The sequence below is a fragment of the Chiloscyllium plagiosum genome, chromosome 40 (assembly GCF_004010195.1).
Source record: "Chiloscyllium plagiosum isolate BGI_BamShark_2017 chromosome 40, ASM401019v2, whole genome shotgun sequence".
Taxonomy (NCBI): Eukaryota; Metazoa; Chordata; class Chondrichthyes; order Orectolobiformes; family Hemiscylliidae; genus Chiloscyllium; species Chiloscyllium plagiosum.
The window spans coordinates 9277303-9302834 of NC_057749.1; the positions used below are offsets into that span (position 1 = coordinate 9277303).

General features: G+C 41.9%; 1 protein-coding gene across 2 annotated transcripts in view; it reads right to left on the minus strand.

Moving 5' to 3' along the window:
- Nucleotides 1-25532, minus strand: part of edc3 (enhancer of mRNA decapping 3 homolog (S. cerevisiae)) — a 118392-nt gene that overhangs the window by 88750 nt on the left and 4110 nt on the right. For both annotated transcript variants that reach the window (XM_043680252.1, XM_043680253.1), the window contains exons 2-3: nucleotides 21028-21205; nucleotides 15179-15489 (exon numbers count right to left, since the gene is read on the minus strand). In XM_043680252.1, coding sequence (XP_043536187.1) covers nucleotides 15179-15489; nucleotides 21028-21203 — 487 coding nt within the window. In that variant the 5' untranslated portion in view covers nucleotides 21204-21205. The remainder of the gene's footprint in view (nucleotides 1-15178; nucleotides 15490-21027; nucleotides 21206-25532) is intronic.

Consider the following 25532-nt stretch of genomic DNA (forward strand, 5'->3'; position numbering starts at 1 on the left):
GCTAAAGCCTATGCTGGGGGTTGGTTATTTCCTAATCAGCCATTAAGAAGCGACTGACAGGTGAGCAACAATGCTTGCTCAAGACACGTCTGAAAGTAGCTGAAAAGACATTGCTTTTCACATTGGTTATTAACCGCTGGCGGAGGCAATACTTATGGATTACAACGTAACCGCTCCAGAAGTGGAGATGAAGTCACATAAGATCGCATTGTATGCGGATGACGTTCTTGTCTTCTTATCAAACCCAGCAGTCTCAATGCTACACCTGATACAATGCATCAATCTATTTGGTGGCTTTTCGGGTTATAAGATCAACTTTGCAAAAAGTCAGAGGCCATGTCCATGGGTGGTGTCCCAAGAGTGCCTGATCCTGAGGGTGGATCTCCGTTCCCCTTTAAATGGCCGCAAGAGGGCTTTCTCTACGTGGGTATGTTTGTTACTCCTGTTTTTGATTGGCTATTTAAAGCCAATTTTACCCATTTATTTGACAAAATCAAGTAGGACCTTCGTAGATGGAGACGCTTCCGATCTCTTGGTTAGGTTGGATAGCCCTCATTAAAATGAACATTCTGCCCCGCCTATTGTATCCTATATGAATGCTTCCTCTGCTTTACTAGGAAAATATTTAGAAGACTGAACGGCTGGTTCGGTTCTTTTATCTGGTATCGCAAGCGGCCCCTGATTAAATTGACTAAATTGCAGTTACCTTACACAGAGGAGTGAGCCTCCCAAATATCAAAAGCTATCAATTAAGCTTGTTGCTATCTTACGTGAATGATTGGGCCCGGGGAGACCCTAATCACTTTGGTTGGACAACAAAGCATCTCAGGCAAGATGCTCCCTTATTAGCCTGAGAACAGTTAAGGAATATTGCCACAGCCCAAAAGTCATCAATTCTGTCAAGGCGTTGACAGCAATATTGCCAAAATATAATTATTGACACCCATAGTTGGTATGCCAGGCTTTCAGCCAGAGATGATGGGTTTAAACTATGGGCAACTAGAGGCGTGTCTTGCCTGGGTGATTTATTCAAAGGGGGCATATTGATGTCTTTGACAAGTTGGCCTGGAAATATGAATTGCCCAGTATGGACCTTTTCATTTCTTTCAAATTAGAAATTTCATACAAAAAGAGACCACACTTCTAGTTGTTCCTTTAGGTCTGACATGGAAAGGACGGCGTTGAGTACTGAGGGTACATTATCTGTTAGCAACGCTCATCTATTGGGAGGGGGTCCCTTGGATGAGACCACACAGCTCTGTAAGGTACGGGAGAGGGAGTTGCATGTTGAGATCTCTTCTGAAATATGAGAGGATATCTGGGAAAATGCAAGAAGCATCTATTTGCAACAGAACCCATGCCTTACAATTGAAGATTCTCCACAGGGTTCATTTGGCCCCAGACTGCCTTAGAGCATTTGAATTGTGCTACATAATGACCACTGATCAGTTTTTCACATGTACAAATATTGTTCAGATATTCCTTGATGCCATGTATTACAGTGGTTTCCCACATTGAACAAGTCACTACGAAAAAGACGCCAGTTAAGATTCCACGTAGGTGTAGTGCTGAAATCAGAAACTAGTGCCTGCACCCTATGATGCAGTCAATCACTTACAACACAACGTACTGCCAATCACCTACAGACTCATCATCTAACCTCCCATGAATGAAAACAAGTTGACAAAAGAGATGACCAAAACCTCAACCACCTAATAAAAATAGAAAAAAATGCAAGAGAGCATTGACAACAATGAAAGAAGTAATTTAACAGAATTTGACCTCTCCCTTCAACCAGAGATAAACACATTCAATTTTGTGCTATTGGGTAAAACCAGAGACACTTTTTTGCTCAGACAGAAAGCCTTGTCCAAATGATACAAGGATGAACTGAGTCTACAAAATTGGTGGTCAAGGTAAATTGCAACTCTTCACTTTGTACTTTATAATACAGAAAAACAGTAAAATGCAAAGTTTTTTTTTCGATAATACTGGCCTTCCCTGCAACTTTTCCTTTCAGATTTCCCATTGGCTATTGGTCTGTATATTACAGTGTAGTTCCTTAGCTGGAGCCTGACCTTTAACCTGATTCTGACTTTGAACCCTCAAACCTCCTGTTTCCAGTGTTGCAATGCTCTCCTTAAACAAAAACGCTACCCCTGCTCAGTTTTATCTTTCCTATCTTTTCTGAACACCTTTGTAACCTTTGAATATTTAAAACCCAGACCTGCCCGTTCTTCAGCTACATCCTTGTTATCGTGGCAATATCATAATCCCACACCTATAACTTTCCAATCTTATTAACTGTACTTCATACATTCACAAATACACAGTAGAGCTAATGTTTCACTTTATGACTTTTGCTTTTACTCTGACTCTGCCCACTAATTCACCATTCTCTATTTCAGTGCTACTTGCCTCTCCTCCATTTTGTGTGCAATGATATTACTTTCTAATATTACCTCCTGGTTCCCATACCCCAGAGAGTTAGTTTAAACCCTCCCCAACCATTGATAGGCTGCTAAGTGAACACAGGAAAAACTAGATCAACTATGATGTTTATTGCATTGAGTAAAATTAACACATACTAAATTGCACGTAGCCATTACTGAATTATCTTCATTTACGCATCCATTTGGATACAAAACCAACTTGAAGGTAAAAGACAGAGTGGTGATGGTGGTGGTAGTGGTGCTTTTCAGATTAGAGGCCTATGACCAGCAGTGTGTCACAAAGATTGGTGCTGGATCCATTGCTTTTTGTCATTTATATAAGTGATTTGGATGTGAATGCAAGAAGGTATGATTACTAAGTTTGCAGATGACACCAACATTGGAGGTGTCGTGGACAGCGAAAGTTACCTCAGATTACAATGGGATCTTGGTCAGATGGGCAAATGGACTGAAGAGTGGCAGATGGAGTTTAATTTAGATAAATGTGAGGTGGTGCATTTTGGAAAAGCAAATCAGAGCAGGACTTATACACTTAAATGGAAAGGTCCTAGGGTGTGTTGCTAAACGAGATCTTGGAGTGCACATTCATGGTTTCTTGAAAGTGGACTCCCAGATAGATGGGATAGTAAAGGCAGTGTTTGGTACGCTTGCCTTTACTGGCCAGTGCTTCAAGTATAGGAATAAGGGGATCATGTTGCGGCTGTACAGGGCATTGGTTAGGTCACTTTTGGAATACTGCATGCAATCCGATCTCGCTGCCAAAGGAAAGAATTTGCGAAACTTGCAAGGGTTCAGAAAAGATTTACAAGGATGTTACCAGGGTTGTGCTATAGGGAAAGGCTGAACAGGCTGGGGCTATTTTCCCTGGAGCGTCAGAGGCTGAGGGGTGACCTTATAGAAGTTTATAAAATCATGAGGGACGTGATTACAGAGAATAGTGAAGGTCTTTTTTGGGGGGGGGGGGGGAAATTCCAAAACTAGTCAAGCGGAGGGTGGGGGGGATTTAAAAGGGACCAAAGGGGCAACATTTTTACGCAGAGGGTGGTCAGTGTAGGGAATGAGCTGCAATAGGAAGTGGTAGGGATTCATACAATTACAACATTGAAAAAGGTATCTGGATGGGTACCATAAATAGGAAAGATTGAGAGAGATACAGGCCAAATGGAACTAGACAAGTGGAGGCAATAACCTAGTGGTATTATCGCTCGAATATTAATCCAGAAACCCAGAATAATGTTCTGGGGACCTGGTTCGAATTCTGCTATGGCAGATGGTGGAATTCGAATTCAATTTTTTAAAAATCTGGAATTAAGAATCAAATGATCGTGAAACCATTGTCAACTATCAGAAAAACCCAATTGGTTCACTGAATTCCTTTAAAGGAAATCTGCCGCCTTACCTGGTCTGGTCTACATGTGACTCCAGAGCCACCATGGGGTTGACTCTCAACTACCATCTGAAATGGCCTAGAAAGCCATTCCGTTGTATCAAGTGCCAGAAAGTCACAAAGAAAGAAACAAGATGGACCACTTGGCATTGACCTTGGAATCGGAAAAGACAATGGCAAAAACACAAACAGCCCTGTCGACCATACAAAGTCCTACTTAGCAACATCTGGGGGCTAGTGCTAAGATTGGGAAAGCTGTCCCACAGGCTAGTCAAGCAACAGCCTGACACAGTCATTCTTACACCACCATTACAGATATGCCCTGCCCCACCGGAGGGATAGACCCAGCAGAGGTGTGGCACAGTGATGTATGAGAGGGAGGGAGTCGCCCTGACAGACTCCGGACCCCATGAAGTCTAATAGCTTCAGGTTAAACATGGGCAAGGAAACCTCTTACTGGTTACCACGTACCGTTCTCCTTTGGCTGAAGAATCAGTACTCCTTCATGTTGAACAACACTTGGAGGAAGCACAGAGCAGCAAAGGTGCAAAATGTACTCTGGGTAGGGGATTTCAATGTCCAGCACCAAGAGTGGCTCAGCAGCAGCATTACTGATCGAGTTGGTCCCGTCCTAAAGGACATAACTGCTAGACTATGTCTACGGCAGTGGTGAAGGAACCAAGAGGAAAAAAACGTGACCTCAACCTTAGCAATCTGCCAGCTGCAGAAGCATCTGTCCATGGCACTCTCAGTAAAAGTGACCATCTCATCATCCTTGTGAAGATGAAGCCCCACCTTCTCATTGAGAATAACCTTCATTGTATTGCTTGGCACTATCGCCATGCTAAATGGGACAGACTCTGAACCGATCTACCAGCTCAAGACAGGGCGTCAATGAGGTGCTGTGGGCCAAAGACAGAGAATTGTACTCCAGCTCAATCTGCCACCTCGTATCCCGGCATATCCCCCAATCAACCATCACTATCAAGCCAAGGGATCAACCCTGGTTCAATGGAGAGTGCAGGAGGACATGCCAGAAGCAGCACAAGGCATACCTAAAAATAAGGTGTCAACCAGGTGAAGCTACGAAACAGATCTACTTGCATGCCAAACAGTATAAACAGCAAGTGATAGACAGAGCTGAGCAATCCCACAACCAACGGATCAGATCTCAGCTTTGCAGTCCTTCCACAGCCAGTTGTTAACGTTGGTGTACAATTTAAACAACTCACTGGAGGCGGCAGCTTCACAAATATCCACATTCTCAATGATGGAGGAGCCCAGCACATCAGTGCAAAAGAAAAGGCTGATGCATTCGCAACAATCTTCAGTCAGAAGTGCTGCGTGGATGATCCATCTCAGGCTCTTCCAGAGGTCCCCAGCATCACAGCCAATTCGAATCACTCCATGAGATATCAAGAAACGGCTGTAGGCACTGAATACTGCAAAAGCAATGGGCCCCTAATAACATTTCGCCATAGTACTGAAGACATGCTCCAGAACTTGTCGCTCCCCTGGCCAAGCTCTTCCAACTCAGTTACAACACTGGCAACTACCCAACAATGTGGAAAATTGCCCAGCTTTGTCCTGTACACAAAAAGACAACAAATCCAACCTGGCCAATTACTGCCCAGTCTACTCTCCATCATCAGTAAAGTGATGGAAGGTGTCATCAACAGTGCTATCAAGCAGCACCTGCTCAGTGACACCCAGTTTGGGTTGCCAGGGTCGCTCAGCTCCTGACCTCATTGCAGCCTTGGTTCAAACGCGGACAAAAGAGCTGAATTCCAGAGGTGAAATGAGTGTGACAGCCTTTGACATCAAGGCCGCATTTGAGTATGGTATCATGGAGTCTTGGCAAAACAGGAATTAATGGGTATCGGGGGCAAACACTTCGCTGGTTAGAGTTATACCTGGCACAAAGGAAGATGATTGTGGTTCTGGAGGGTCTGTCATCTCAACTCCAGGTCACCTCGGCAGGAGTCCCTCAGGGAAGTGTCCTAGGCCCAACAATCTTCGGTATCTTCATCAATGACCTCCCCTCTGTCATCAGATCACAAGTGGGGATGTTCGCCGATGATTGCACAGTGTTCAGCACCATTCACAACTCCTCAGATACTAAAACAGTCAGTGCTCAAATGCAACAAGATATGGACAATATCCAGGCTTGGGCTGACAATTGCTAAGTAACAATGACCATTACCACTAAGAAACACTCTAGCCACCACACCTTGACATTCATTGGTATTACCATCACTGAATCTCCTCCTGTCACCATCCTTGGGGTTACCAATGAACAGAAACTCAACCGGACAAGGGCTTTTGCCCGAAACATCGATTTTCCTGCTCCTCGGATGCTGCCTGACCTGCTGTGCTTTTCCAGCACCACACTAATCTAGACTCATCACATAAACACAGCGGCTACAAGAGCAGGTCAGAGACTAGGGATACTGTGGCGAGTAATTCACCTCCTGACACCCTAAAGTCTATCCACAGTGCACAAGTCAGGAGTGTGATGGAATACTCCCCACTTGCCTGGATGGGTGCAGCTCCAAAAACACTCAAGATGCTTGACACCATCCAGGACAAAACAACCCACTTGACTGGCACTACATCTACAAACATTCAATCCCTCCACCGCCAGCACTCAGTAGCAGCAGTGTATACTATCTACAAGATGCACTGCAGACATTCCCCAAAGATCCTCAGACAGCAGCGCCCAAACCCATGACCACTTCCATCTAGAAGGACAAGGGCAGCAGATACATGGGAACACCACCACTTACAAGATCCCTTCCAAGCCACTCATCACCCTGACTTGGAAACATTCCGCCATTCCTTCACAGTAGTTGCGTCAAAATTCTGGAATTCCCTCCCTACTGGCATTGTGGGTCAACCCAGAGCAGGTGGACTGCAGTGATTCCAGGAGGCAGCTCACCACCACCTTCTCAAGGGCAAATACAGATGGACTATCAATGCTGGCCAGCCAGCGACACCTAAGTGCCACAAATTAATTTTTTTTAAAAAAGACTTATTTAGGATATCTGGTTGGCGTGGACAAGTTGGACCGTGCTGATTGTATAATTTTCCAGTTAGGTTTGAGTTAAACGCGAAACACAAAACTACTTTCAACCCAACTCTAAGGGATGGAATACATTTCACCCATTATAGGCGGATCAATTATTCCACACTGAGGTACAAAGAAAGCGCAAAACAAAAGTAGTCCAAAACAAAAAAAAACTTCCTCACAGAGCTATCTGGGTTTAAAAAAAACTTGACTGCCGCAGGAGTATAAAGCACTGTACACCATTCAACACCAAATGATCAAAGGAGTTTTTGTAAACTATCCAGTATTGAGGCAGATCTATTAAAGAACACACAAAGAAAAATTCCTTCTTAAAAAAAACAAAGACTAAGAGCAACTACAAACATGTTTTTTGATGCCTATAAACTAATTAAAACGTATGCTCCACCATTATAGATGCCAGTCTTGGTGTTGATTCACACCATGGGATAGCAAGACACAGTGGTCTGCAGTGATCACTATGGGTCCTGACAATACTCCTCCAATATTCTTACATTGAATACCTGTGATCCAGAAATTCTGCCCTCCAGCCAAATTGCTCCAGTAGATCTCCAATATTAGCATCGCCCCAATATACTCCTATCTGCACAAACAAAAGCCAATCCAAGCAATTCCTATCTGACCACCAGCAAAACGTATACACAACCATCAGCAAAACGATAGAAGGAAGTGTCAATGCTGCTACCAAGTGGCACTGACTCAACATTAAGTGTTACTGATGTTTAGGTCAGGTTCAGTAAGCTCCACTTTGAATCTAGAAATTGTGGGAGGAGGAGCTGTTTAAATACAAGGAGTCTCCCATTTAAGATCGAAATAGGCAGGGTTGTTAGTCTTTGAAATTCCCTTCTAGGGAAGCAGTGGAGGGTGGGCCAGTAAATATATTCAGAATTGATTTAGACAGATTGTTGATTGACAAGGGGTTATTTTGGAAAGACAGGCCACCAAATTAACCATCATCTTATCAAATGGTAGTGCTGGTTCAAGAGACCAACTGACTCTGGATAATCCAAGATAGAAAACGGGAAAAGATTGAAGCTGTAACAGCTGCTCCTTTTTGGAGGTATTTTGTGTGTTGGAGGCAATTTCCTCAAATTCCAGGAGCAACAATTACTGTTTCATAAGCTGTTGCATTGTTTTGGAACTATGGGGGGGCAAAAATCAAAACAATGACACTTATAAAAGAAGAAAAGAAGAAAATCAGAAAAGGCAGTAATACATGGTCAGTGAAGGAGAGAGCAAAAGAAACCTACACTGCTAATTGACACAGCAGTGAATCTGCAGTTACTGCCTTTGCTGTGTGAGTTCATGTATCTCTGGACATCAGAGTGTGTCTAGGAAACATTAACAAACAGTGAAATTCACAGCTGACCTTGGAGGAACTTGTGTGGGAGATCTCACAGCACAGGAACATATAAGTGCATAGTTTTTAACGTGTAACCTTGCCATAAGGCTACAGTAATGAGTAGAGTGGGTTCTTTCTTGATTATATGTCTTACTGAGATATGCCTCGTTTAAATTTTAAAATTATAGACCATAAGCACTAAGTTAGCCTGGAGCACTGCCCTTAGAGCAAAAAGATGGTGCAATTTTCTGGGTCTGTAGATTGTGAAGGAGCAAAGAAGGCCTTTAATAGAATGATAAACTCTTACTGTTGGACGTGCAGAATGTTTTCAAAGGGGAGGGGGACCAGGAGGTCATTGTACACATTGGAGCTAATGACATAGGAAAGGAAAAGGATGAGATTCTGAAGGCAGAATATGGAAACTTAGACAGGAATTTCAAAAAGAAGATCCTCGAGGGTCGTAATATCTGGATTACTCCCGGTGCTATGAGCTAGTGAGGGTAGGAATAGGAGGATAGAGCAGCTGAATGTGTGGTTGAAGAGCTAGTGCAGGGGAGAAAGGTTCACATTTTTGGATCATCAGAATCTCTTTGGGGTAGAAGTAACCTGCACAAGAATGGGTTGCACCTGAATTGAAAGGGGACTAATATAATGGCAGGGAGATTTGCTGGAGCTTCTCAGGACAATTTAAACTAGTAAGGTGGGGGATGGGTTGCCACCAGGGAGATAGTGCGGAAAGAGATCAATCTGAGACTGGTAAAGTTGGAAAAGGAAGTGATTCAAACATTCTTTGCAGGCAGGAACAAAGCAGAGAACAAGGTAGGACTGATAAATTAAACTGCATTCACTTCAATGCAAGAGGCCTTTCAGGAAAGGCAGATGAACTCAGGGCATGGTTACGAACATGCGACTGGGATACCATAGCAATTACAGAAATGTGGCTTAGGGATGCACAGGACTGGCAGCTTAATTATCCAGGATACAAATGCTACAGGAAGGACAGAAAGGAAAGCAAGAGAGGTACGAAAGTGGCATTTTTCATAAGGGATAGCATTACTGCTGTACTTGGGGAGGATAGCCCTGAGTATACATCAGGGGAATTTCTTTGGGTGGAACTAAGAGATAAGAAAGGCATGATCCCCTTAGTGGGATTGTATTGTAGACCCCCCCAGTAGGCAGAGGGAAATTGAGAAACAAACTTGTAAGGAGATTTCAGTTATCCATAAGACTTATAGGGTGGTCATGATAGGGGATTTTAACTTTCCAAACAGACTGGGACTACCATAGTGTTACGGGTTTAGGTGAAGAGGAATTTGTTAAACATGTACAAGAAAATTCTCTGATTCAGTATGAGAATGTACCTACTGGAGAAGGTGCAAAACTTGACCTACTCTTGGGAAATAATGCAAGGTAGGTGACTGATGTGTCAGTGGGAGTGTACTTTGGGGCCAGCGACCATAATTCGATTAGATTTAAAATAGTGATGGAGAAGATCTAAAAAGTTGAAGTTCTAAATTGGAGGAAGGCTAATTTTGACGCTATTAGGCAAGAACTTTCAAAAGTTGACTAGGAGCAGGCATTCGCAGGTAAAGGGACAGCTGGAAAATGGGAAGCCTTCAAAAATGAGATAACGAGAATCCAGAGACAGTATATTCCTGTTAGGGTGAAAAGAAAGGCTGGTAGGTGTAGGGAATGCTGAACGACTACAGAAATTGAGGTTTTGGTTAAGAAACAGAAGGAAGCATATGTCAGCTATAGACAGGAGAAATCTATTGAGCCCTTAGGAGAGTATAAAAGGTGACATGAGATAGTTTTGGCAAACAGAATTAAGGAGAATCCAAAGGGTTTTTATAAATACACTGAGGACAAAAGGATAACTAAGGAGAGAACAGGGCCCCTCAAAGATCAGCAAGGCAGTCAGCGTGTGGAGCCACAGGAGATGGGGGAGATACTAAACAAGTATTTTACATCAGTGTTTACTGTGGAGAACGATGTGGAAGATATAGAATGTGGGGAAATAGATGGTGACATCTTGTAAAATGTCCATATTCCAGAAGTGGTGGTGCTGGACATCTTGAAACGCATACAAGTGGATAAATCCGCAGGACCTGATCAGGTGTACTCTAGAACTCCGAGAAGCTAGAGAAATGATGCTGGGCCCTTTGCTGAGATACTTGTATCATCGATAGTCACAGGTGAGGTGCCAGAAGACTAGAGGTGGGCTGACGTGTTACCACTATTTAAGAAAGGTGGTAAAGAAAAGCCAGGGAACTATACACCAGTGAGCCTGACATCAGTGGTGGTCCAGTTGTTGGAGGGAATCCTCAGGGACAGAATGTACATGTATTTGGAAAGGCAAGGAATAATTAGGGACAGTCAGCATGGCTTTGCACATGGGAAATCATGTCTCACAAACTTGATTGAGTTTTTTGAAGAAATAACAGAGGATTGATAGAGGCAGAGCGGTAGACGTGATCTATTTGGACTTCAGTAAAGCCTTCGACAAGGTTCCTCAAGGGAAACATGATAACAAGGTTAGATCTCATGCAATAAGGGAGAACTAGCCATTTGGATACAGAACTGGCTCAAAGGTTGAAGACAGAAGGCAGGTGGTGGAGGGTTGCTTTTCAGACTGGAGGCCTGTGACCAATGGTGTGCCACAACGATCAGTGCTTGGTTCACTACTTTTCATCATTTATATAAACATTTCAGATGTGAACATAGGAGGTAATAGTTAATAAGTTTGCAGAAGACACCAAAATCGGAGGTATAGTGGACAGTGAAGAAGGTTACCTCAGATTACAATCGGATCTTGATCAGATGGTCCAATGGGCTGAAGAGTGGCAGATGGAGTTTAATTTAGATAAATACGAGATGCTATTCAGCCTCCCTATAGCTCAAATCCTCCAACTATGGCAACATCCTTGTAAATCTTTTCTGAACTCTTTCAAGTTTCGCAACATCCTTCTGATAGGAAGGAGACCAGAATTGCACGTAATATTCCAGAAGTGGCCTAAACCAATGTACTGTACAGCCACAGCATGACCTCCAAATCCTGTTCTCAATACTCTTGACTAATAAAGGAAAATATGCCAAACACTTCCTTCACAATCCTATCTACCTGTGACTCTACTTTCAAGGAACGATGAGCCTACACTCCAAGATTTTTTTTTCAGCAACACTTCCTAGGACCTTACCGTTAAACGTATAAGTCCTTCTGATTTGCCACCTAGACCCATTCCTCCACCCTCTATTTACCACTAACTAATGCAACTAACACTATGGGCAATTTAGCATGGCCAATTCATCTGATCTGCACATCTTTGGATTGTGGGAGGAAACCAGAGCACCCGGAGGAAACCCACACAGACACAGGGAGAATGTGCAAACTCCACACAGACAGTCACCCGAGGCAGGAATTGAACCCGGGTCCCTGGCGAAGTGAGGTGCAACGCTAACTACTGAGCCAAAAAAGAGGGAGTCTCATCATTCTTCTGCGACATGCAGTCACATCACCATATCCTGCAAACATGCAGTAGCCCCCCAGTGAACAAAAGTTCAAATGGTCCAACCACAGATTGACAGTGGTGAACTCAGTCAGGTCAGATACTTGACAGGAAGTGGCACAGTCTCAGAATAGAGGGGCACTAGTTTAAGACAGGGATGATGAGGAATTTCTTCAGAGGGCTAGATGTCTTCAGAAGTCCTTGCCATAGAAAGCTGTAGATATAGAATCCTTGTGGTATATTTCACGCTGGGGTAGATAGATTCTTGATCAGTAGGGGAATCAAATGTTACAGGGAGGGGCAGGAAAGCAAATGGGAGGAATGATAAGTCAGCCATGATCCTATTGAAAGTGCCAAACAGCCTACGCCTATTCCTTTTTCTAATGGTGGCTCATTTCCTGAAATCTCAAAGTCACTCTTCAATCTTAAAGCATCCACACATAGTCACCATGATGACATAGTTACAGTGCCTGCAATCCAAAGGTTAGATTGCAGCAAGATTTCAAAAGCACATCGCTAATCCACAATATCTATCACCAGAAGGTTATGGGCTGCAAGATTGCAGGTCCTCAATCTCAGATATGGTAAAGTACCGTAAATCAGCAAAACAGTCAAACTTAAAGTAAACCACTTCCCTTGTGTCCCATCCAGCACCTAGGATTTCGCAACAGTAGTTCCCTCAACTCTCCAAGATAAAGCAATTCACACTTGGATGTAGTTTGTAATATTTCATGTCTGATTGCACGATTACCTGTTCAATTAAGTTGGTTTAAAAACTGTCTCATCAGTATTGCAACAACTTGGCAGCAGAAAATGCTAACATCACAATTCATTCAGCTTACTGGACAACAGGTGACACTGCATCATTCAGCAATAATTGAAAGTTGGTGGAGCAAAATGAGGCAAGAACAAATTGCAGACATTTGTATAAAAGTCTAAATTAACCAATGTTTCTTCATAATCCAGTGTGTTCATCTTCATAATCTTCATAATGCAGTATGTTAAGAGCAAAACAGCAACTAGAGAGTAGAGCCCATTAAAAAAATCAAGAGGTTGCATTGTGTTGAACCTCAGGAGAGATATTAAATGAATATTTTGTGTCAGTTGCACAGTCGAGAAAGAACGAAGGCAGAAGAACTCAGGGAAATAAACACTGATGTTTTGAAACAAAGTGCTGGAGGTCTTATATAGTATAATGGTGGATAAATCTCGAACTGGATCTACTGTATCCCAGGACATTGTACAAAGTTAAGTAGGAAATCGCAGGGCCCCTTGCAGAAATATTTGTATTTACTCTATAACTACGCGCGAGGTGCCCGACGGCTGGAGCAGGGATTTCAAGACAAGAGAGCGTATTTTAAAGGTGAGAGAAAGATTTTAAAAAGACATGAGGGAAAACTTCTTTTTAATACAAAGTGGTTTGTATCTGGAATGAACTTTCCACAGGAAGTGGAGGATGTGGGTACAGTTACAACATTTAAAAGACATCTGGATAAATACATGAATAAGAGACATTTGGAGGGATATGGGTCAAGTGTAGGCTGGTGGGACTAATTTAATTTGGGCTTATGGTTACCATGGGCTGGTTGGATGGAAGGGTCTATTTCCATGCTGCATCACTTTATGGCAGTTCTTTAAAATTCTAACTTATTCTAAGTCAGGGCCTAAACTAAGAAAGCAAGAAACTAAGATCCCTGATGCAAATTAAGTTTAAACAATTGCTTTTATTATACAAGTGTACTTATAGAGTCAGAGATGTACAGCATGGAAACAGGCCCTTTGGTCCAACCCGTCCATGCCGACCAGATATCCCAACCCAATCTAGTCCCACCTGCCAGCACCCTGCCTATATCCCTCCAAACCCTTCCTATTCATATACCCATCCAAATGCCTCTTAAAATGTTGCAATCGTACTAGCTTCCACCACTTCCTCTGGCAGCTCATTCCATACACATACCACCCTCTGTGTGACAAAGTTGCCCCGTGGGTCTCTTTTATATCTTTCCCCTTTCACCCTAAACCTATGCCCCCTAGTTCTGGACTCCCTGACCCCAGGAAAAAGACTTTGTCTATTTACCCTATCCATTCCCCTCAATTTTGTAAACCTCTATAAGGTCACCCCTCAGCCTCCGATGCTCCAGGGTCCTTCAAATTCAGAATATGCACTTTGCAGTGTGACCCATGAGGCTTTCAATGCCTCTGAAATACTTATTTTTGGAGACATTGATATAGTATTCGTGACAACCACCCTGCAATCAAATTTCTGTGAATCCCTTCTATACTGTCGACTGGAAGTGATTTTTTTTCTGTTAATGTCTAATAAATTCAATTTCTTGCCTTAATGAATCATGACCAGAATAGTGCTGTCAACATATTTAGTGGGGCAATCGATTAAAAATTAAGAAGAATTTGGGCATTTGGCGACAGAAAAGCAAGAACATACTACTGAAAAGGAAAGTAAGAGTCTGGATGATAAGCCAAGAGAGATTGGGTTGGAAATGGGATGGCTATGCTGGGAGTCACCCAGACAAAGAAAAACACAATGGGGGCTGTGGGATGGAGGGTATTCACCTTATGAAATTGTGGAATTCAAATATTGAGTCCTAAAGGCTGTAAGGTACCTCAACAGAAAAGGTTGTTTTCTTCCAACTTCCATTGAGTCTCATTGGCGCATTTGCCATGATGCTGCACCTTTAACAGGGTTATGTTGTCCTTTGCTTTTTTTTTTCCAGAGAGGTCATAAAAGAGACAGACTCCAAAAAGTCCAAGTTTGAAAGGTTTTAGGGCCAGTTTGATTCTAGCTAACAGATTTTTGCCTCAGACAAAAGGCTTTCAAGTTTTTAAAAAAGGCACTTGCACAATAAAAGGGGAGTGGCCAGTTTTCCCAGCTCAGCTTTTCTCTGGTTTGATTTGGTTTTGCAGCCTGGCTATTCACTGAAACCAATCAGGCAGTTTTTGATAATGCTGGTCCAGATTGAGAGTAGTGAATATAGTAGAATAGATTGAATGAAGTGCAGGCAAATCACTGCTTCACTTGGAAGGTTTGTATGGGGACTTGGTTGGTGAGGAACAGGGTGGTAAATGAGCAGGTCTTGCACTATTGGTGATTACATGGGAAAGTGGGGATATAAGTGCAGTGAAGTTTCAGAAGTGGAACAGAAGTGAAGAAGCGTGCTCTGGAGGGAACAGTCTGTGCTCAAGGTGAACAAGGAGGGGATGGGATTGTGCGCCCAGTAGCAGCATTCCACTACAGATAGTGGAAATAGTGGCCAATGCTCTTTTGGACATGGGAGCTGGTAGCATGAAGAGTAAGGACCAATAGGATTCTATCACTGTTCAAAATAAAATTGAGAATCTTAAATATTGCAATGCAACTCTCAAATAAACTAATCCCAAGCTACTCACATGAATTATGCCTCCGACGAAACGCTTTAGATGGGGTAAGGGCAGAATCAATGTGACGGTCCACATAACTTTTTGAATGCTGTTGAGGAGACGTGACTAAGTCCTGAACCTTGAGTTCTGCGCGGCGTGGAATGGTTTGTGGGGCACTTCCTGAAGTGTTTAGTTTCTTTATACCCTTGCTGGCACCATTCGGAGAGGAGTAAGTACTGTGCGGCAAACTGGTGGATGTGAACACAGAGGGCTGAACCAAGCCTGTGTTTATCTGTGTATGTGGGATGTCTAATATCTTCAGGTCCTTGATATCAATTGCGCTGGGAAAAACAAAAGAGAAAGTGGAGTTTAGGTCTTTGATATCAATTGTACTGGAAAGACAACAAAGTGGAATTGCACAAAACTAAACTTTGGCTCTAAAGCACTAATGTATGCCACTTCTATATGGTTGCAATGCTTTGAAAAATTACTGTGGCTTTCCTTGATAATATCCATGAAATCACAAGATTGATTTATGTTCAGCAGTAGATCAAGATGAAGTTAAAAACACTCTGAACATAAAACAATAATAGTCTTTGCTAATTAACATTAAATACAGCTTCTGACAGCACAGACGCTTTCTTGAAACCCAAATCATTTAAAGTATTTTCCTGCTGTACTGTTTCCTGGCTATGTAATAAAACATCCTTATAAATGTTATATTAATGCATGCAAAGATTTCTCCCTTGATATTTTGGTCTGCCAATGCCAACAGCTGTTAAAACATAATATTACAGATAAAGCTTTGAAACTCTAGAGCTGGAGTTGAAAATAAAAATGCCAACCTACAAATAACTTGAATTTAAACATGAAGGGGTCACTGATAAAGTTAGCAAAAAGTTTCGACAAGACGTTTTGGGAGAACTGCAAATTTCAGATCAAGAAATATCAAGGGTTTGTGTATCAGGCAACGTCTGCACAAGAACTTTAAAGTACTGCACTGTTTCTCTCGCGCACTATCCCCAATTTCTTTGCAAGTCACATCACTAATGCCATGATGATGCAAGAGCAAATATGATCTGGAAACAGTCATACTACAATTGTTTCAGGTGCATTAAAAGCAAAATCTGCAGTAGAATTACAAATACAGCTGATCAGAAAAAAAAAATCAAATACAGACTGGAGAAAGCAGTTTCTGCTGTATAACTCTGGAATAACATACTGATAGCTCTTATCAGCTAGGACTGGCAGTAGCAAGTTGACAAAACCTACTTCCTGTTCACGGTTCTGTGTTGACTTTCTCCATTAGAAATTTATAAGTCCATAATTATTGGAAAAAACTGTCACACTTTTAAACCTGTCAACACTTAGCAACGGAGTGGCTCAAGAGCACCACAATTTTCCATCTGCGAGCTCCTCAAGCTGCACAGCAGTGAAAATATCTGTGTCAAACAAGTTGCTCCTGAAGAAACGTCAGAAATTTGGATACTTACCTACAAATGGAAAAACATGATGAAAGTGAGGGGAAAGCATGAGAAACAGCAAGAGCAGAAGCCAGAGCGAAGAAAAAAAGACCTGGAAATACAGAATGAGATAGGGAGAGGTGGGGGGGTGGAGGGAAAGAAAAAGATAAGCAGAGTGAGGAGTGAGGGTGAGAGGACGAAAAGAGACAGAGAGTTAAGTCTCATCAACTTAAGATGTGGCTCAATGGTAGCCAATCTTGGTCAGAGTACAGGAGTCACAGGTGAACATGACTTGGTCCAAGACAAGACATAGGAAACAAACTGGAAGTTAAAATATTTTAAATTAATATGTTTTGCACACTGTAGTTAAGAGTATAAAATGAAGTCGCAGAGGAATGGAGGCATTCAAAAGGGTACTGGATGATTATTTGGATATAAATAATGTGCAAGGGTATGGGAATAAAGCAGGAAATTGGTAGCAGGTAAATGAAGCTCATTTGAAGAGTTGGTGCAAACAGAATAAGTCAAATGCCCTACTGCACCATAACACTTCTGTGATTTTGTAAACCACTTGAATTAGTGACTGAAGTAGAAATCAGAGAAACACCTAACAATAGATTAGATAGAAAAGAGAATAAATGCATGTGAGAATATGACACCCACAGTTCAGACATTTTGTGGAAGATAAACAATGGACTGGGTTGAGTCAAGCAGACTGTTTTCTTTGTGTTATTTATTTCAATGTAACCTGTTTTTCCAAGCACATAACCAGGATTTCTGCCAGCACAAAAAGGTGTTACACAAACTTGGCCAAGCATCTGAACTAAATCAGATTTTCCATGTACCACATGGCTGCCATACAGCAGCCAATGTCTGAAACAATCCAGACAACTATCAATTGAAGAAGTTAAGTTTAATCACAATCTTTTATACACCAGGAAAAAAAGTCTGAAAGCATTAATTATGAAATCTTAATTCACAGGTGAGAGGCCTGGAGGCACAGGTGGCCATGCAAACATTGTCACTGCATGCACTAAGAAAGCAGAGACAGTGAATTGCCCATCAAAAACTATGAAGGGATATCACTTAACTGCATGTGTTAATAACTTCAACAAGGATAAATGATTTGAGAATTAACAGGAACATGAAGACATTCTATTAGAGTACAATCAGATGCATTAGGTTCTTGCTTCACCTGGTCATATTATTTACACTTAGGCTTAATAACTGGCTGAATTTTATAGAACTACACTTAACCCAAAACTTTCCATTCACAGAACATTAAGGGCATTCTGGTAAAACCATCAGTTTTACTCTCTCAAATTGGTGACTTTAAAACAGTCTTAATCAAGCTAGTCTTGTGTGTTTGAATAAAAAAGACTTGCTGAAAAGAGACATGCCATCTAAGCAAACAAGAGGAATATGTTCAATTCCTGCACCCATTTTTAACGCAAGAGCTGGGGAAGCCTACAGTTCCCCATTGCTTTGTCTGTGTCAATATCTCCGCTAATTAAAGTTGACTTGCCAACCTAGCAATCACCACCCTGTTCTCTTGTCGAAGAAACTTTTCTTATTGTTTATAGTTGAGAATCATATCTGTCTAATTAGCGTAAGAAAGAATTTCCGATATATGATCAAAGTGCATTCTGCTGAGCACAAGACTTGGATACGCAGACGTGCAGGCTTCAGTAAACACCAGCAGAACGGTAGGAGCTATGAACTATTAAAACTAAATATATTTAGAATTACATAGCAATGGGTATTTTACTCCTGATTAACTGGTGGTATAATGGTCTTGTCTTATTTCCTGCACTTCAAAATTATCTGAAAAGAAATTTATCATTCTGACAAAAATACACTTACATAGTTGTAAGGACTGTCAGTGGATATTAACTCCTGAATGGCTTAAATGAGCTCCAATTCAAACAAAATGGATGAAACTGCTTTCTCTTTTAACCTAACCAGCAAGATTTCAAACTAGAAAGCATTTGTTCAGCAAATTGTCAATTATCAGGAGACATACCTCTGAAAAATGTCTTCAAATGACTAAAAAAAAAGGTTGTAGCCCTTTTCCCATAGGATGGGGAAGGAAACTGCAGGGGATGGACACACTTGAAACATTGAGCTCATTCAAGGAACAGATACTGTGGGTCCTTGATAAGTATATACCTATCAGGCAGGGAGACAGTTGTCAAGAGAAGGAGCCATGGTTTACTAGAGAAGTTGAAGCTCTTGTCAAGAGAAAGAGGAAGGCTTATGTGAGGATAAGGAATGACGGCTCAGTTAGGTAGCTTGAGTGTTATAAGTTAGCCAGAAAAGATCTAAAGAGAGGGCAAAGAGGAGCCAAGAGGCAACATGAAGGGTTGCTGGCTGATAGGATCAAGGAAAACCTTAAGGCTTTCCATAGGAATATCAGGAATAAAAGAATGACTAGGAGTAGGCCCAATCAAAGATAGTAGTGGAAAGTTGTGTGTGGAATCTAAGGACATAGGGGAAGCGCTTAATGAATACTTTTCATCAGGATTCACGTTGGAAAAGGGCGATGTTAGTGAGAATATGGAGATACAGGCTACAAGATTAGATGGGACTGAGGTTGTCAGAAGAGGTTTTATCTATTTTCACATCTTCCAAAATTGCTAAGATACCTGGGTCAGATGGGACTTAGCCTGGGGTTCTGTGGGAAGCCAGGGAGGAGACTGCAGAGTCTTTGGCTTCAATTTTTATGTCATCATTGTCGACAGGAGTAGTGCCAGACAACTGGAGGACATCAAATGTTGTTCCTTTGTTTAAGAAGGGGAGTCAGGACAACCCTGGTAACTACAGGCCAGTGAGCCTTCCTTCAGTTGTGGGTAAGGTGTTGGAAAAGGTTATAAGAGATAGGATTTATAATCAGCTGGATAGGAATAGTTTGATTAGGGATAATCAACACGGTTGTGTGAAGGGTAGGTCGTGCCTCACTACCTTATGGAGTTCTTCAAAAAGGTGACAAAACAGATGGATGAAGATAAAGCGGTTGATGTGGTGTATATGGACTTGAATAAGGCATTTGACAAGGTTCTACATGGTAGACTATTGCACAAAATACAGTTTCTGGATTGAAGGTGATTTAGCAGTTTAGATCAGAAATTGGCTAGCTGAAAGATGATAGAGGGTGGTGGTTGATGGGAAATGTTCACCCTGGAGCTCAAGTTACTAGTGGTGCGCCGCAAGGATCTGTTTTGGGGCCACTGCTGCTTGTCATTTTTAATCAGATGATCTGGATGCGGGCGTAGAAGGATAGGTTAGTAAATTTGCAGATGACACTATGGTAGGCAGAGTTGTGGATAGTACGGAAGGATGTTGTGGGTCACAAAGGGACATAGATAAGATGCAGAGCTGGTGTGAGAATTGGAGTTTAATGTGGAAAAGTGAGAGTTAGTTCACTTTGGAAGAAATAACAGGAATGTAGAGTACCGGGCTAATGGTAAAATTCTTGGCAATGTAGATGAACAGAGAGATCTGTGTCCAGGTGCATAAATCCCTGAATGTTGCCAAACAGGTTGATAGGGTTGTTATGAAGGCACATGGTGTGTTGGTGTTTATTGGAAGGGGGATTGAATTTTGGAGCCACAAGGTCATGCTTCAGCTATACAAGACACTGGTAAGGCCGCACCTGGAGTATTGCGTGCAGTTCTGGTTACCACATTGTAGGAAGGATATCGAAGCTTTGGAAAGGTTTCAGAGGAGATTTACTAGGATGGTGCCTGGTAAGGAAGGGAGGTCTTACGAGGAAAGACTGAGGGAACCGAGGCGGTTTTCTTTGGAGAGAAGAAGGTTGAGAAGTGACTTAATCGTGAGGTATAAGATAATCGGGGGTTAGATAGGGTGGACAGAGAGAGCTTTTTTCCCCGGATGGTAAAGGCTAATACAAGAGGACATAGCTTTAAATCAACGGGTGATGGATTTAGGACAGATATTAAGGGTTGCTTCTTGACTCAGTAGTAGGAGCGTGGAACAGCCTGCCTGCAACTGTAGTAGACTCACTGACGTTAAGGGCATTTAAATGGGCATTGGATATACATATGGATAATAATGAAACGGTGTAGGTTAGATGGGCATCAGATTATTTTCACAGGTTGGCACAACATCGAGGGCTGAAGGGCCTGTACTGCGCTGTAATGTTCTATGTTCTTCATCCTGACACCTTCCAAGTGAGAACCAAGGGCAACAATTATAAGCCCCAGCTAAGATGACTGAGGCAGTTTTGGGGTGTGGTGCAACAGCATAAAAATGCTCTCCATTCATTACCCTTGTCTGACGACAAGACCTGCAATTATACTGCTAGTAGGTACCTTTGTCCAAGTATATGGTCGAGTACAAGTACATTAAATGGCTGCAATTAGTTGGCACTGAAGTCACTGAATTAAGAATACTTACCTAAACGTTAGCTCAGGAACTGAACATTTCACTCCATTGCGGAATGGCTGTGTTAGAGAGATTGTCTGACTGGTTTGATCCACTGCAGAAATTTTTCCCTGATATACTCCAAGTGTCTCACCACAGTTAATAGAAACAAGGCTCCCAATCCAATTTACAGCCATCCTATACAGCATAACTGGAAAACAAAAGTCAAGAAAGTAGTCATTTGTTTGATTCTGCACCTATCAGCTTTTATTTCCAAACTTATCCTCAAACTATCAGTACTGCTATAATCAGGCAATGCAATCTGAATCAAGATATAAGTAGATAAGGTCAGTAGCAAAGGTCTTTTCCCTCTGGTAGAGGAGTTCAAAACCAGGGGGCATATTTTTAAGGCAAGGTTTTCAATAAAAGGACATGAAAGGCGACTGTTTGTATACAGAGAGTGGCTTGTCTGTGGAATAAACTTCCAGAAGTAGTGGTGGATGTGGGCTCAATTGCAATGTATAAAAGATATTTGGGTAAGTACATGAATAGGAAAGATTTGGAGGGATATGTGCCAAATGCAAGCAAGTAGGACTAGTTTAGTTTGGGAACATGGTCAGCGTGGACTAGTTGGGCTGAAGGGTCTGTTTCCATGCTGTATGACTATGACTCTGTATTGGTGCCATATCAAAATAAAGCAATTTCCCGTTCGACTGTATTAACTATTCTTTCTTTCTAGTTGAAAGTATGCCTAAGACATTTACCTTTTAAACTATTTAAAGGGGAAACACATTGTGGCATTTAATAGAACAGCATAATAGAACAGCTTTTAGTTAATAGTTCAAGTACATGTTCCAATTCCATGAGACAGCTTTAATTATTTGACATTGCTAAGTTACAGAAGAGCAAAAAACAATTTTTGAAAGTTGTTCTTTCAGCAACCACACATCATTTATCAAAACAAAAATGCCTCATCAGGTCTGAAAGTTTGCTTACTCAGTAGCTGGACCACATAACACTTCAAACCTCCAAGATTTAATGAGCAACCTGTGTTCAGTCAGTTCATGTTGCTGGGAAAAAATGCTGGATATCCATCCCAACAGCACTAGGATTGCAGCAGTTCAAGGACTACAGCTCACCACCACCTTCAAGGGAAACTAGGGGCAGGCAATAAATGTTGGCCCAGCCAGTTATGCCCCACCTCAAGCGAGAAAGAAAAAATGAGAACTGGAGCGGTTTTTAAAATCACAATTAATATTGTCAGGCATAATGTCCGCAATTCTCATTTCGGAGCATGGTTCTTATTATCTACCTCAAGTGTAGACAATGAGCTAATCGTGCAGCCAAATAGCTCTCTACCACATTGCATCAAACCTCATGATGAATGGATATTTGGATTGAACACAGACACAATTTTAAAGCCAATGCTTTCAAGGAGGACATTTCAAAAAAGGCAAAGGAGAAAACCTAAAAACAATATTGCTTTTAACTTTTAATTTCAGTTCACTTCCAAAACTTAAATGAACTAAAAAAAAAATCATTGCTCAGAACAATGTTCACCAAATTTTGGTGTACTTTTCCCACATTGCTTGTATGAAGATCAAAAAATATTGTCTCCTTTAGCTCCATACCAAGTATTGCTCTTCAATTAAAGTAAGCAGGCAACTAGCCTACCCCTTCACGTTCCTCCTTAGGCAATCCCTCTAAAAGGAGCAAGATTTTCTTCCATTCCAACATTGTGGGTCCTGAAATGACTGAACAGTTCAATGTCGGGTCTGCAAAATCTGTCACAGGTGGGTGCTCAGCTTTTTGCCCCTTCAGTTGCTTGGGACTGTCAGAGCCCTGCAAAAATTGATGCCGTCCAGATGTTTCATCTACAGGTTGGACAACGTTGAGCAAGAAATGCTCCATAAATTGACGGGGATATTGCATTTTCTTTCCAGTCATACTTTGGAACATTAGCATTCCAGTGAGTCTGGAGTTTAAAAATCACACTACACCAGATTATAGTCCAACACGTTTATTTTGGAAGCACTACCTTTCAGAGCACTGCTCCTTTATCAGGTGGTTGTCAACCAGCATCTCCAAATCATTTAGTCTATAGAGCCACTGAATCAAAAAGAGTGAACCCTGCCACAGGTGTGCTTGGCCTCCAGTGCTGTCCTCATCTAGTTTCTGCAGTGGGGAGTCTTCAAACACATGCAGTTACCTATGCAGTGTACAGCACTATTTAACACCTTGAACTAGAAATATATTGTTTTAAAACAGTTTCTAGTAAAGTATTGCAACAAGTCATTTAAGTAAAATTAGACTGCACAATTAATATCCCACAGTACCCATCTGTGAATGTCACTGATCCCTGAAGTTTCAGTAACCTTGAAAATTACTGCAATCTAATTCAAATGATGAGTAATTTATGTAATTGTTAAAGGAAGTCTTCAAATTTATAAAAGACCACAAGACATAGGAACAGAAATTTGGCCATTCAGTCCATCAAGACTGCTCTGCCATTCAATCATGGTTGATAAGTTTCTCAACCCTGTTCTCCCACTTTCTATCTGCAATCCTTGATCCCCTTTACAATTAAAAATGTATCACTGTCTTAAATATACTCAGTAACCTAACCTCCAGTCTTCTGATGCAATGAATTTCATAGTTTCACCATTCTCTAGCTGAAGAAGTGTCTCCATATCTCTGTTCAAAAATGTCTTCCCTTTATAAGGCTGTGCCCTTGGGACCTTGTCACTCCTACTAATGGAAACATCTTCCCAACATCCACTCTGTCTCGGCCATTCAGTATTCTCTAAGTTTCAATCAGATCCACCCTCATCCTTCAAAATTCCATCGAGTATCGACCCAGAGTCCTCAAATGCTCCTCGTTTGTTAAGCTGTTCATTCCTGGGATCATTCTTGTGAATCTCCTCTGAACACAGTCCAGGGTCAGGACATACTTTCTGAGATATTGGGCCCAAAATTGCACGCAATAGTCCAAATGTGGCCTGACCAGAGCCTCAGAGGTACATCCCTAATTTTATAATTCAAGTCCTCTTGAAATAAATGCTATCATTGCATTTGCCTTCCTAACTATTGACTCAACCGGCAAGTTTACTTTGAGAGAATCATGGACTCGGACTCTCAAGTCTCTTTGCACTTCAGAATTTACTCCCCATTTAGAAAACAGTCCATGCCTCTAATCCTCTACCAAGGTGCATGACCTCATAACTTCCCATATTGTACTCCATCCACCATTCTTTATCCACTCTCCTAACCTGTCCAAATACTTCCGCAGCACTCCCATCCCTGCCTCCTCAATGCCACCTGTCCCTCTACTTATCTTTGTATCATCTGCAAAACTTAGCCAGAATGCCCTCATTCGTTAATGTATAAGTGAAAAGTTGTGGTCCCAATGCTGAGCCCTGGGGAACACCACTTTTCACCAGCTGCCACCCTGAGAAGGACACTTTTATCCCCATTCTCTGCTTTCTGCCAGAGAGCCAAGCTTCCATCCATGCTAGCACCTTGCCTTTGGCACCATTGACCTTTTTTGTACTCAGTAGCCTCCTCTGTGGCACTTATCAAAGGCTTTATTGAAGTCCAGGTAGATAACATCCATTGATTCTCCTTGGTCTAGTCTGCTCGTTACTTCCTAGCAGACCTCCCCTTGATGAAGCCATGCTGACTCTGCCCTATTTTACCATACACTTCCAAGTATTCAGAAATCTCATCCTTCATGATGGATTCCAGAATCTTACATTTGTCTGAGGTTAGGCTTTTCTGTAATTTTCCATCTTTTGCCTTACTCCCTTTTTAAACAGGGGTATGCTATATTAGTAATTCACCAGTCCTCTGGGACTCTCCCTGATTCTCAGGTGATTCCTGAAAGATTGACACTTACGCCTCCACTATCTCTTCAGCTACCTCCTTTAGAATTCTGGGGTGTAGTCAATTTGGTCCAGGATTATTTATCCACCTTCAGGCTATTTTGTTTAGCACCTTCTCCTTGGTGATTGCCATTATACTCGGCTGTGACCCCTCACTCTTGAAGTTTAGGGAAATTACTCATGTCTTTCACTGTGAAGACTGAAGTGAAGTCATTCTTCAATTCCTCACCCGTTTCTTTGTTCCTCGCAACTATCTCTCTTGCATAATTTTCCAGCAGCCCAATGTCCACTTTTGCCATTTCGATATCTAAAGCAGCTCTTACAGTCGTCCTTTGTGTTACTGGCCAGCTTACCCTCATATTTAATCTTCTCCCTCCTTATTTCTTTTTTGTTGCCCTCAGTTGGTCTTTGACGAGAAAGTGAGGACTGCAGATGCTGGAGATCAGAGCTGAAAATGTGTTGCTGGAAAAGCGCAGCAGGTCAGGCAGCATCCAAGGAACAGGAGAATCGATGTTTCGGGCATGAGCCCTTCTTCAGGAATGAGGAAAGTGTGTCCAGCAGGCTAAGATAAAAGGTAGGGAGGAGGGACTTGGGGGAGGGGTGTTGGAAATGCGATAGGTGGAAGGACGTCAAGGTGAGGGTGATAGGCCGGAGTGG